This window comes from Mastomys coucha, unplaced genomic scaffold (assembly GCF_008632895.1).
Source record: "Mastomys coucha isolate ucsf_1 unplaced genomic scaffold, UCSF_Mcou_1 pScaffold9, whole genome shotgun sequence".
NCBI lineage: Eukaryota > Metazoa > Chordata > Mammalia > Rodentia > Muridae > Mastomys > Mastomys coucha.
The window spans coordinates 50,597,901-50,610,069 of NW_022196915.1; the positions used below are offsets into that span (position 1 = coordinate 50,597,901).

General features: G+C 50.7%; 1 protein-coding gene across 1 annotated transcript; it reads left to right on the forward strand.

Annotated features, from left to right (window-relative positions):
* The first annotated feature begins 3,768 nt into the window (after window positions 1-3,768).
* Sox7 (SRY-box transcription factor 7) lies at window positions 3,769-10,951 on the forward strand. The gene is made up of 2 exons (XM_031362344.1): window positions 3,769-4,269; window positions 8,030-10,951. The coding sequence occupies exons 1-2, from the start codon at window positions 4,032-4,034 to the stop codon at window positions 8,941-8,943; spliced, it is 1,152 nt and encodes a 383-aa protein (XP_031218204.1). The 5' UTR covers window positions 3,769-4,031; the 3' UTR covers window positions 8,944-10,951.
* The last annotated feature ends 1,218 nt before the right edge of the window (window positions 10,952-12,169 follow it).

Genomic DNA, 12,169 nt, shown 5'->3' on the forward strand with positions numbered 1-12,169 from the left:
TGTAGGTGGTATGGAAGCAAAGTGGAGCAAGCCAATAGCAACCAGCTTGTGAACTGTCAATCAAATGCAGGCAGAGCAGTGTAAGCAACGACGGTGAGGAAAATTTCCACCTCCAGCTTAGATCAAGGGGCAAACAGCCAAAGAGACATTTGCTCTAAGTGACTGCTCCGCAGTTGTCAGCATCCAAAGGAGACCTGTCTGCCCCTGCTAAAGGCTGAGGAGCGGCTGTGCTAGTGCCTGCTCCGTCCCGTCCCTGTAGCTCATAGCAGGTGCGGCTGCCCTGGTGATGTGGGAACCTGCAAGCTTTGACCCTTTTTGTCTGTCTCCATCTCTCTCCAGGACCCCAGAGCCATGGAAAAACTCTCCTAGAGGGGAGCAAATACCATGTGTCCATTCTATTGTTTCACAGTTCATTGATGTGCACACGCAACTCCGTTTAATCTTCAGTTTACAGATGGAGACATGAAGGCTGGAATCCGGCAAGTGAACAAAACAGGGACAAATCGCAAGAAACTTGGATTTGAGGGTTTCTGTGTCAGGTTATGTCTTCCTGAAAAACTGGGGCTAGAGAACTGCTGAGGTAAAAAGTAGAGGGATGGAGGGAGAAGGAAAAGGGCGGAGGTGAGGGAGAGGGGGAGAGGGGAAGAAGGGGAGAGGGAAAACTAGAGGTCATTTAAGAGATGAGAAGAGAAGAGGGTATTACGGTAGCCTGTGTGAGTCGGCCCTGATTTGGGTTAGATAAATTTGAAGCACGGTCCACACGCGGGTTCCAGTGTGCCAGGTTGCCTCTCAGGTACTGCATATTTGACTCTGATGTCCTTGCATGGAGCTGGGGATCCCTTGCCACTTTGGGCTTATGCCCTGATATGACCAGCTGCAGCCCCTGTGCCTTGACTCTGAGGCATTGCCTGCAGAAGGTTAGTACTTGCAGCTCTTGCAGGAATCTAGAGTGATCCATCCAATACATGGGCACAGTCCTGGGCCAGCACGGGCAAAATCGGGCATCCAAATGCCTGGGGCGGGGCGGGGCGGGGCGGGGTACTGTAGCTGCTGAAGTTCATCCGCCTTTAGACTCTCCAGGGCTGACAGTACTTTTGCAAAGTCTGACATTCCCAGAGACCTGAGAGGCACCAGGGTCACCACAACTCTATGTCCTTTGGCGTCCCCTCCTTCCTTTTCCAGCTTTCCCACTGGCCTCAGAGCATGCTCCCAGGTCCCTTCCCTGCTACGTGGACTGCCTGGATGATCCTCAGTGGAAGAGAATGTGCCTAGTCCTGCTGGGACTAGATGCCCTAGGGTGGGGCGGTACCCAAGGGGGGTTCCCCCTTTTCTGGGGAGAAGGGGTGGGGACAATGGGGGAGGGATTTGTAAGGGTGGGACTGGGAAGAGAGGCGGGAGGGGGGCTGTAATTGGGATGTAAAGTGAATTTAAAAGAAGAGGAGGAGGAAGAAGAGGAGGAGGAAGAGGAGGAAGAGGGAAAGGAGGAGGAAGAGGGAAAGGAGGAAAAGGAGAAGGAAGAAGAAGAAGGAGGAGGAGGAGGAAGAGGAGGAGGAGAAGGAGGGGGAGGAAGGGGAAGGGGAAGAGGAAGAGGAAGAGGAAGAGGAAGAAGAAGAATTACAAAGATGAAGTAACCAAAGTAAGCAAGCCAGCCCAGGTTCCAGCCTACAGAGGCCCCCAAGTCCCATCAGCAATGGAGCACAGTAGCTTGACTTCAGACTCACAACTGTCACCAACTGCAATGTGTAAAACTAACTACTTGGAAGCAACTTTCCCAACCTGTATTCTCTGAGTCTGACCCCTCTCTTTGCCCTGGGTTTGCCAAGGTATCTAAAGCCTTCCCTAATGGTTCTGCACTGTGCAAGCCCAGGATTTTCACAAACAGGCGCATTGCTCGGTTCCTAGGTGCTCTATGCACAGCAGGCACAATTTCCACTTAGGGAAGAGCTCAAAGACTAGGGCCTCTAACTGAAGTCCCCAAAGCATTGCTCGGCTCCTAGGTGCTCTATGCACAGCAGGCACAATTTCCACTTAGGGAAGACCTCAAAGACTAGGGCCTTTAACTGAAGTCCCCAACGCCAAGAAAGGTACACTGCACTGACTTCTCTGAAGCTGCGTTAAAAACAACCTGTACCCAGAGCAGAGATAGGGTTGAAATAGTGGCCCCCAGTGATCTGCTGTCATCCTGTTCCCTTTTCTCAAAGAGCCATCCCTCTCAAGAAGAAGCACTTCTGGGAACAACCCTGGTAGTAGCACCCTCCTCCCAAAGCCTCCAAGGTGGATACGCTGGGCAGACCTTCCAGTCTAGGATGGTGCCTGGTGGCTCTGCTGCCTGCACCTCAGTCAGGACACCTCCCTCTTGCTAGCTCCCTGCTGCACCACCCTTGGCTGGTAGCTGTCCTGGCTTTGCACAGTAGCGGGGGGGGGGGGGGGGGGAAGGGGGCGACCACCGGCTTTAAGGGACACCGGCCTTAGAGCGCTGCTGGTGGACCCTGACCCGAGGAGATGGGTAATGCCAGTCTATTTATTCTATGCCGAAAGCATATGCCCTGATGGATTTTATCTGGGGTCCTGGAGGGCAAAAATTAGGTCTTAAACTCGGTGAAGTGGCAGCTCTCTGGACATTTACAGCTTCTCAGCACTGGCCGCCTCGCACGTTGTAAGCGAATTCAGTCACGGGCACTGGGACTTTGAGACCAGAGAGGCATCTCCATCAAAGATTACACAGCTAGAGATCACTGTATTTACCTCATCACCTCCTGTGAGGTCAGCCTTATCGGCCAGCGTTTAGAATTGGGAAAGGTCTTGGGAGATACGGGACTTGCTGTCACACAGAGTCTCACACCCAACACCGTCTTCCGCTCAGACTCTGCCTCTTTCGAAGGTCGCCTCTGTGGAGCCTCCACATGGGGTGGCGCGCCGTAAATATTTGTGGGTCTAATTCCAGGAACTAGTGTCTCCCCCCCCTCGCTGCGGTGTTTCTACAGTGGGGTGTGTCTATCGGCTGTTATTTCACTCATTCGTTCATTCACTCACTCTGCAGTTCTTGAATGCGTTCTCTGTGTAGGCGGTGGTGTAACAGCCAAAGCAGCCGCGAAATGCATTAGGGTCTCAAGTTCCCGATCCACAGCTCATTCAAGGATGCGGGAAACCGAGAAGGCTCCACTGCGAGGAAGTAGTTGGTGGAAATAGGAGCGGAAAAGCGGCTCCTCTGGAGTTGGGAAGAAGCACCAGAAATGAATTCCGCGAAAGAGCTACTAGCAAGGAAGATGTAGGTCCGACTGCTGGAGGCAGCGGCAGACGAGTGGGACTGGGGGTAAAGACAAGAAAAGGAAAACCGGATAGCAGAAAACCCGAAGACTGACGCCCCACTAGAGATCCAGAGTGCCAGTTTAGGGAGGGCACTGCGCAGAGCCCAGTGATCCGGTGGATCCCACGTCCACCTAAGACACTTGGTGGCTGCCCACGTTTACTGGGGCGAGATGACCCAAGCCATAGGTGTGATTTGTCCACAACAGCATAGTTGGCCGATCTAGGGACATTGATAGTCAGTATCTCTCCTCCTCGGGTATCCTGGTGTAAGCTGTTTGAGTTTAGTTTTCCCTTGCGGAAGTTTTGGTGGAGTCTGATCCCAGCGCGGAGGGCGGCCCAACAACGGAACAGGGGGCTGGACCTGACTCCTGCGCCAAGCAGTGGTGACGGACGGCCGTGGGCGCGCTCCTCCTGGCCCTGCAGCACCTGCACGGGAGCGCCGATCCGCGGCAGGCTCGGGAGGCGGAGGGGCGGACAGGGGCGGGCACCGGGGCCAGCCCGACCCCTCCCTCCCCCTGCCGGCAGGTCGCAGCGGGGACGCCGCGGCGGGGCAGCCGGGAGGGGCCGCGCCGCCCCAGAGAGTCATTGGCGGACCCGGTGGCCCGAAGCTGATAAATAAGGGCCTGGCCGGAGGCTGCTGGCCAAGTTGGACGTCGCGACCCAAGTGAGGGCCAGGTCAGCGCCGGCCCCACGAGGCGAAGCCAAGTGACCCGCGTTCGGCCATGGCCTCGCTGCTGGGAACCTACCCGTGGACCGAGGGACTGGAGTGTCCCGCCCTAGAAGGCGAGCTGTCGGATGGGCTGTCGCCGCCCGCCGTTCCCCGACCTTCAGGGGACAAGGGTTCGGAAAGCCGGATCCGGCGGCCCATGAACGCCTTCATGGTGTGGGCCAAGGATGAGAGGAAACGTCTGGCAGTGCAGAACCCGGACCTGCACAACGCGGAGCTCAGCAAGATGCTGGGTGAGTGCGCGGGGCACCAAGCTGGTGCGAGGATAGCGCGGGTGACAACACCGTTCGGGGAGGCGCGGAGGAGGGGGGTGGATTTGAGCACGGACACCAGCAGGGCCTGAGAGGGCCACAGTGAAACCACCAGCGAAATCGTAAGACCATCGCGGGGCTCCGGACAGGTCCCTTCTCCGGTCGCGGGTCCCAGGGTCTCAGGGGTAGGCGCGCCTGGCAGCCGGTCCTGGGGACTGGAACTCTGGCTTAAGCAGTTCAGTCTGGGTGGAACCGGCGTTTGCTGGAAGACTGAGGAGACTCCACTCCCACGTTGTATGACAGGGAAAATCAGAAAGCGATATTGTCACGGAGAAAAAGATAACGAGCGTACGTCAATTGAGGCCTCACTGAGAAACGTCTCTATTTTAACTATTTAACAGAAAAAAAAAAAGCAACAAAAGATGTCCACCCGAATAGGCTCGATTCGCTTATCTATTTACCACCGAAGTGTAGATAACTTGAAAAGAAACTTCGAGCAGCCAGGGAGGGTCTGTGAAGTCCACAGCTTCTTGCTTGTGGCTATAGTGCTGTCTGCAGATAGATAGTCCTGACTGGAACCAGACAGGTCAGAGAATTGGGGATGAAAATGCTAAAACGGTTCCAAGGAACCCGAGTTTCTGTTGGACTTTTCTACTCTCCACAGGACTCAGAGCAAGGGTGGGTGGGCTAATACATATATATATATATATATTATATGTATATGTATATAATATGTATTATATACATATGTATGTATAAATATATATATGTATAAATATACCTTTATATACACATTTATATTTATACATACATATATTAAACATGTGTTAGTGAGTGTATGTATGTATGCACATGCGTGCCACCATAAGTGTGTGTGGGGGAATCAGAAGACATCTGGAAGGTGGGGAGTAAGTTCTTTCTTGCCACCATGTAGGTTCTAGGAATTAGACATTCACATCTTCAGGCATGGTGACAAATGCCTTTACCACTGAACTGCAGCTTCACTAGTCTTGAAGTCAAACAACTTTCAACCTCACCTTACTTCAAATCTCTTTACCCTTCAACGTGGTTCTTATTTATTTTAACTAAAAATAAAAATAAAAAAAAATAAAAGCCTTCAAAATGTTTTGTGTTTGTAGAGGGCATCAAGGCCTGCCAGGAGAGCCATACAGGCCCCTCGACCCCACCCCACTGGGATGGAAGCCCTGCCCTTTTCCGTAGGAGCCTGGGCTCTTTCCTCTTTTAGAGTCACAGAGCAGGGGCTGGCTTTCTGCTGGTAATAGGCCTGGGCCCTGAGAGATGGCTCAGCCCTTTGGCTGTCTGGAGGCCCCAAAAAACAGTTAGTGAGAGTTGTGGGGTTCCAAGCACCTCTTATCCAACCTTTTGGCCAACTCTGCCCAGCATGTATTGGTGAGCATTGCAGTCGGGCCTCCTTCCTCCGAACAAACTAATAAGCCTGCATATTCCCCATTCTACAAGCATAACAAGTAATAGACTAATATTTGCAATGAATTTTTTTTATCTGAAAGCTTATATTGTCTTCTTTTTTAAATGGATTTTATGAATACCTCTGTGGTTCAGTCCCAGTTGGGGAGAGAATGTTCCTACTTTTGATCAGTTTATGAGGCAGGCCCTGGTGGAGAAAGAAGGGTGGGGAACCTGCAGAAGAATCCAGGCTGCCTGTTCTGGGGGTGAGGGCAGGGACGGAGATGTGGGAGACAAACCTTCCTGTGGATGAGTTCTATCTGGAATACAACTCCGGGCTTTAGGAGTGTGCAGTTCATCTTGCAGAAAAGACTGTCTTTCTTTCTTTAGCAGCACGGCTCAAAATGGGCGAGCGGGAAACAGCAGCTCTTCACTGCTTGTAGAGACCCCGCAGTGCCTGCTAGCTGGGGCAGCTGCAGCCTCCCTGGACTCTTTCTTCCCGAGAACTTTCTTCTCTTTCTGGCCCATGAGAGGGAAGGCAAGGGTGAGAGACTCCCAGAATTTGCCACTATAGGCTTCCCAAACTTCAACCTTAAAACCCAGGATTTTTAGCCCAGGTGAAAGTGAACTATTTTAGTGTACCGTGAATACATCGGAGGCATGCCTGCAACACGGCGACTGAGAAAGCGTATCACAAATTAGACATTTGTTAGGATTTAAAGTGGAAATCGTGTTTTAGTAAGACTAGAGCATCCGGCTCCGTTTGGAGACCAGAACCACATTTTATAGTCAGGCCATGGATAGAGCATGTGGTGTGTCTGGATCCTGGACATCTTGCAAGTGCCTCGTGGCCTCGGCCATAGGCTGACAACCAGTGTCATCTCTACATCTAGTGCTGTGGACATTCTTCAAAACATACTTCTAAGTGACAACTAATGGCAACAATTGAAGATAGTGATAGATTCTGCCCTTTAGCCCTCGGTGTCCTACGAGATCCTGCCCCATGGAGCCAGCCAGTGTGGACAAGGGCAAAGACCAAAGAGAGTGGGGACCAGGGCCGGACGTACATAGCCTGTGCTTAGCCACAAGTGGATTGTACCCAGCAGGGAGACATGGCCTCTTTCCTTACAGTGTTTACCCAGAGATGCCTTGTCCTCCTTAATAGAGCATTTGAAACGTCAGGGTACATTAGAGTCATAGGAGAGCATGCTAAGTTTGCAGATGCCCACCTCCATTTTAGCCAGCAGCAGTTTGAATGGCCTAGAAGTGATCCCTGGAACTCTCTGGAGCAGGACTACATTCCATTGAAAGATGGAAGAGGGATACCAAGGTGGCTTACGACTGCAAAGGAACAGTCAGGTAGGGAATGGTGACTAGAAAACCAAGTACAAGCAGCGTCCTAGCACTGGTGGGGATACACAGAGAGGATATCCCTAAAGGAGAGAGCCGAGCCCCGCATTGGAAGCAACACATGTTATAGTAAGAAAGATGGAGACCCAGGGCAGTTAAGGAGTTTGCCTCCCTGGAAAGCTGTTGCTGAACAAGTGTCCTGCTATAGTCAAAGGGTCCTAATTCCATGAAAGAAAGTGGTAGTGTGCACATATACGTGCGTGTGTCTCTGTCTTTCTGTCTCTCTCTGTCTCTGTCTCTTTCTCTCTCTGTAAATATTAGCTTTCAGGTCACACCTATATCTTTTCATAGCAGTGTCTATTTGACCCTCAGAGGTGAGGAAGAGTTATTTATGAGCCTGAACGAGATTCTCTAATCTACTTCTTGATGACTCAGTTGGCTGGAGCTGGGTTACCTCATGTAAGAGTGGTGAGACATATACATTACCAAACAGTGTGACATCCCTTCATAAGTGGCAGGGAACTTTCATTAAAAAGCAGAAATAAACACAACTGACCCCTAAAGGATATTAGAGCCCCAGTCAATATTGTGGCCTTTAGATTATTTTTTTTCTGCTTCTGACAATTAGGTCGGGTGTTACTTCCCCGGGACTCCCAGGTTTTGGAATGGTTGGCCTGTCTGGTAACCATGATGATGATTTCTAAGCACTTTTCTCCCCGACCCTAACATTGTGAGATGCAAACAGGAAGAGTTAGTTCAGCCCTGTCAGTGCGTGTGTGGTCTGGGATGAAAAGAGCCTAGAGGCAGGCGGTGGGTGTCCTTTGTGGCTGTGAGAGGGGTCCAGAGGGTGGGGTAGGGGTCAGAGGTCTGCACATGGGATGCTAAGAAGCATAAGGCTGAAGCAGGTGCAAAGGCTGAACCAGCAGTTTGGAGTCTGAGCGTGCCTTTTTCTGGTTTGTGTGATCAGGAAAGTCATGGAAGGCGCTGACACTGTCACAGAAGAGGCCCTACGTGGATGAGGCAGAGAGGCTGCGCCTGCAGCACATGCAGGATTACCCCAACTATAAGTACCGCCCGCGCAGGAAGAAACAAGGCAAACGCCTCTGCAAGCGCGTGGACCCCGGCTTCCTCCTGAGCTCCCTCTCTCGTGACCAGAACGTGCTGCCTGAGAAAAACGGCATTGGCAGGGGGCCCCTGGGGGAGAAGGAGGACAGGGGTGAGTACTCCCCAGGGGCCACCTTGCCTGGACTGCACAGCTGCTACCGCGAAGGTGCAGCTGCTGCCCCTGGCAGTGTGGACACGTATCCCTACGGTCTGCCCACACCTCCAGAGATGTCGCCCCTGGATGCGCTGGAGCCGGAGCAGACCTTCTTCTCATCCTCATGCCAGGAGGAGCATGGCCACCCTCATCATCTCCCCCATCTACCAGGGCCCCCTTACTCACCGGAGTTCACGCCTAGTCCCCTCCACTGCAGCCACCCTTTAGGTTCTTTGGCCCTTGGCCAATCCCCAGGGGTTTCTATGATGTCCTCTGTTCCTGGATGCCCCCCATCTCCAGCCTACTACTCCCACGCCACCTACCACCCTCTCCACCCCAACCTCCAGGCCCACCTGGGCCAGCTGTCCCCACCTCCCGAGCACCCTGGCTTTGACACCTTGGATCAGCTAAGCCAGGTGGAACTTCTGGGGGACATGGATCGCAATGAATTTGACCAGTATTTGAACACTCCCGGCCACCCTGACTCCGCTGCAGGGGTTGGAAGCCTCACTGGGCATGCCCCGCTCTCCCAGGGGACTCCAACAGGCCCCACAGAGACCAGCCTCATCTCTGTCCTGGCTGATGCCACGGCCACATATTACAACAGCTACAGTGTGTCGTAGAGGAACGGAGCCTGACCCAGCCCTGCCATCCCCTCCTCCCTCTGAAGCACTGAGCTGAGCAGAAACTGTAGCATTGACACTCCTTGGTGGCAGGAGGTCAAATCTGTTGTTTCAGAGCCTTCAGTCAAAAGTCAGGATCCAGCGCCCCTTCTGTCCCTTCAAATGTGTTTTGTTGGCTTCACCCTGGAAGCACGCACAGCCTTGGGAGCTGTGTGCAGTAGGATTTCCTAGCCACTCTACACCATTGGTGTAGCTGATGGGGAGAAGCCCAGTGCATTGGAGCTCCTGCTTTTGGTGTTGCTACTTCTGATCTGTGGTGCTCCCAGTGAGAAGGACCCTGGGCTTGGGGTCCATCTCAGTTCAGTCTCTCTTAACTGGCAAAACCCCATTCTGGCTTGACTAGCCCTGACTGTTCTCTCTATGGATCTCCAAGTTCTACCCCTCTCAAGACCAAGGAAAGTGACTGACTGCCCAAGGACCCAGGTTTTCTGCTTTCCTATAACCCCGTCCACAGCCACCCTAGAATTCCAAAGGAACTCCTTCAGTTGAGAAAAATATTCACCTTTGGGCTGGCAAGATGGCGTGGGTGAAAGTGTCTGCTGCCAAGCTTGATGACCTAAGTTCTATCCCTGGAACCTACATGGTGGAAGAAGAGAACTGACAAGTTTTATTTTGGCCTCCAAATGCACGTGTGCCCCTGCATTATATGTATGCGTGAGCATGCTCACACACACACACACACACACATATACACATACACACACACACACAGACAATGTAATTTTTTAAAAGGAAAACATGTACCCTGGTTCAGGAAATTAATTAGTATGTTCAATTGCATCACTGAAAACAAAATCAGATTTGAACTTATTTGTTTTGTTTTGTTCTGAGTCAGGGTTTCTCTGTGTAGCCTTGGCTATTCTGGAACTCACTGTGTAGATCAGGCTGGCCTCAAACTCAAAGTTAAGCCTGTCTCTGCCTCCTGAGTGCTGGAATTAAAGGTGAGTGCCACCATGCCCAGCCTGGATTTTTCTTAAATATATACTTTAGATACATTATTTTTGTTACATATGTCTCAGGAGACTGCAGTCTGAGAAATGCCCTTAAGCAGGTATGCCCATCCCCAAACCTGTGCCCCAAGGTGTGTAGCTTGATTTAGATTCTTCTCAACCATAGCAATGTCTCATTACCTCCCTGCAGAATGAACCAAAGAGCTAGGAACCTAAATAGTCTGTTCAGAAAGCAGCAGCTTTAGGGCGTGCCGATTTCTCAAGCAAAGCTGCAGCATACCCTTATGTACAGATGCAAACGACTCCCTTCTGATGTGAGTCTGCTGCCCCTTGCTCCACGAGGGCTTTTGTCTCTTCTCTGTTACTCCCCCTCCAAACTGGCCCCTAATTCAAAGGGCCCCTTACTTGGAATCCCCCCAGGCATGATCCCCCTGGCCGCGAAGGGAACTTGATTCTTGTTTCTCAAGTGGATACATCAGAACAATTCACCTATTCCACTGTCCTTTGGCTGTCCCAAACAGACACACTGTGACACCCAAAGATGTTTCTGAGCTTTGGTCCCACCCCAGACATTTCCATGCCCTAAGCCCCCTTTGAAGGAACATACATATCTAACACTGAGCTAACAGACTCTTGTCTGCCCTTGGACACATGTGTATTATTGCCTTTATGAAATGTGTTTTTATATTCTGCCATTATGTCCACCTTATATTTTGTATTGTTGACAGATCCCAAGAAGTCATATTATAATATCACTTATAAGATATACTTAATCTTTATGCTATTACTGTATATACCATTTGGTGATAACTAGTGAATTGTTGATGATCTAGTTGACTGGTTCATGTCTCAGATGGATATTAATAATCTTGTGAAACAGTATCACAGGCATTAAGCTACTCTGTTCCATCTTTTTTCAAGAAAACTGAATATGCATGGAACAGTTATGAAATTGATTTGTCAAATGTTTAATTTAAATAAATTTTTTTGTACCTTCACCATTCTGTCCTTTGAAATAGTTTTGAAAAAAAAAAAAGTTTCCATACTAGGTTTCGGTGCTACCTGTATGTAATATTGTTTGTGTTATTTTCTGAATCTGCTTTTTTATTTTAAGGAGTTTTTGTTACATAGGGTTTTAAAATTTTTTATGAGTCATGCTGAAAAGATGGACTTCGATTCTACACATTAGTAATGGTGCTGTTTTTGTTGACATTGGAAAAGGAGAGTCATGGCAACCCACATGAGCAGTTTTCTCATGCCTAGTCAGTAACTGCACGCTTCCCAAGTCTAAGCAAATGACCATCTTGCCCTCTCTCCTACTTGAGCGGTGTAGTAGTATGCAGTGGCCCTCGGGACTGGACAACGTGCTGTAGGGGAGGCAGGCACACAGCCTGAAATCAAGGGCTGAGACAGCTGGGACATTCTAGGATGCACGCCCCTGGAAAATCAGCACGGCTCTGTCCCATGTATAGCATCTAATACTGACCTCTTTTCACGTAAGGAAGGAACTTGTTTAAGTCAAAGGTAGCCGTGCACCTTCTCATTCTCCTCTGGGCCAACAAGTGGGCCTTTGGAGGGCCCTCTTGGGCTTCTGCACATCCTTCTCTGCTGATCATAACCTACAGTCATTATTTAGTAGCACTTCATAGTTGTAGGGAGTGTTATAGGTTTCTGAACTGTATCTCATCCATAGTCTAGGTGGGGCTCGTCATTCCCACCACATTACCTAGCCAAGGACACTAAAATCCCAAGTGGGAGGTGGCATGGGACTCGCCACCCTCCTAGGTTGTTGGTTTCAGCACTCATGAGGCACACCTGTGGGAAGCATTCATGGCTGAGGGCTTAGTGCTGCTCCTTGGTGTTGGTGTTGGAGATGTGGTCTCATGTTGTGGCTCAGACTGACCTGGAACTCACATGGTAGCTGAGACTAGCCTTGAATTTGCGGAAACCCTTCTTCTTTACCCTCTTTGGTTCTGTTTTCTCTTCCCCAGTAGGGCTTGAAATCAACTGCTCCTCAATGCATCTGACCATCTCAGGACAGAGGAAAAGAAAAGAATCATGGGTGACAATTGAGATGACACAGAGCCATGCTGCTCTGGCCTGTCATTGCACCTGGCCAGTGTTGGCCATATGCAGGGATATACTGAGGTACTATCCTTGGCTATATTGAGCTCTGAATTGGCAGTATCTGGTCAGGGTGTGCCCCTTGGCACTGC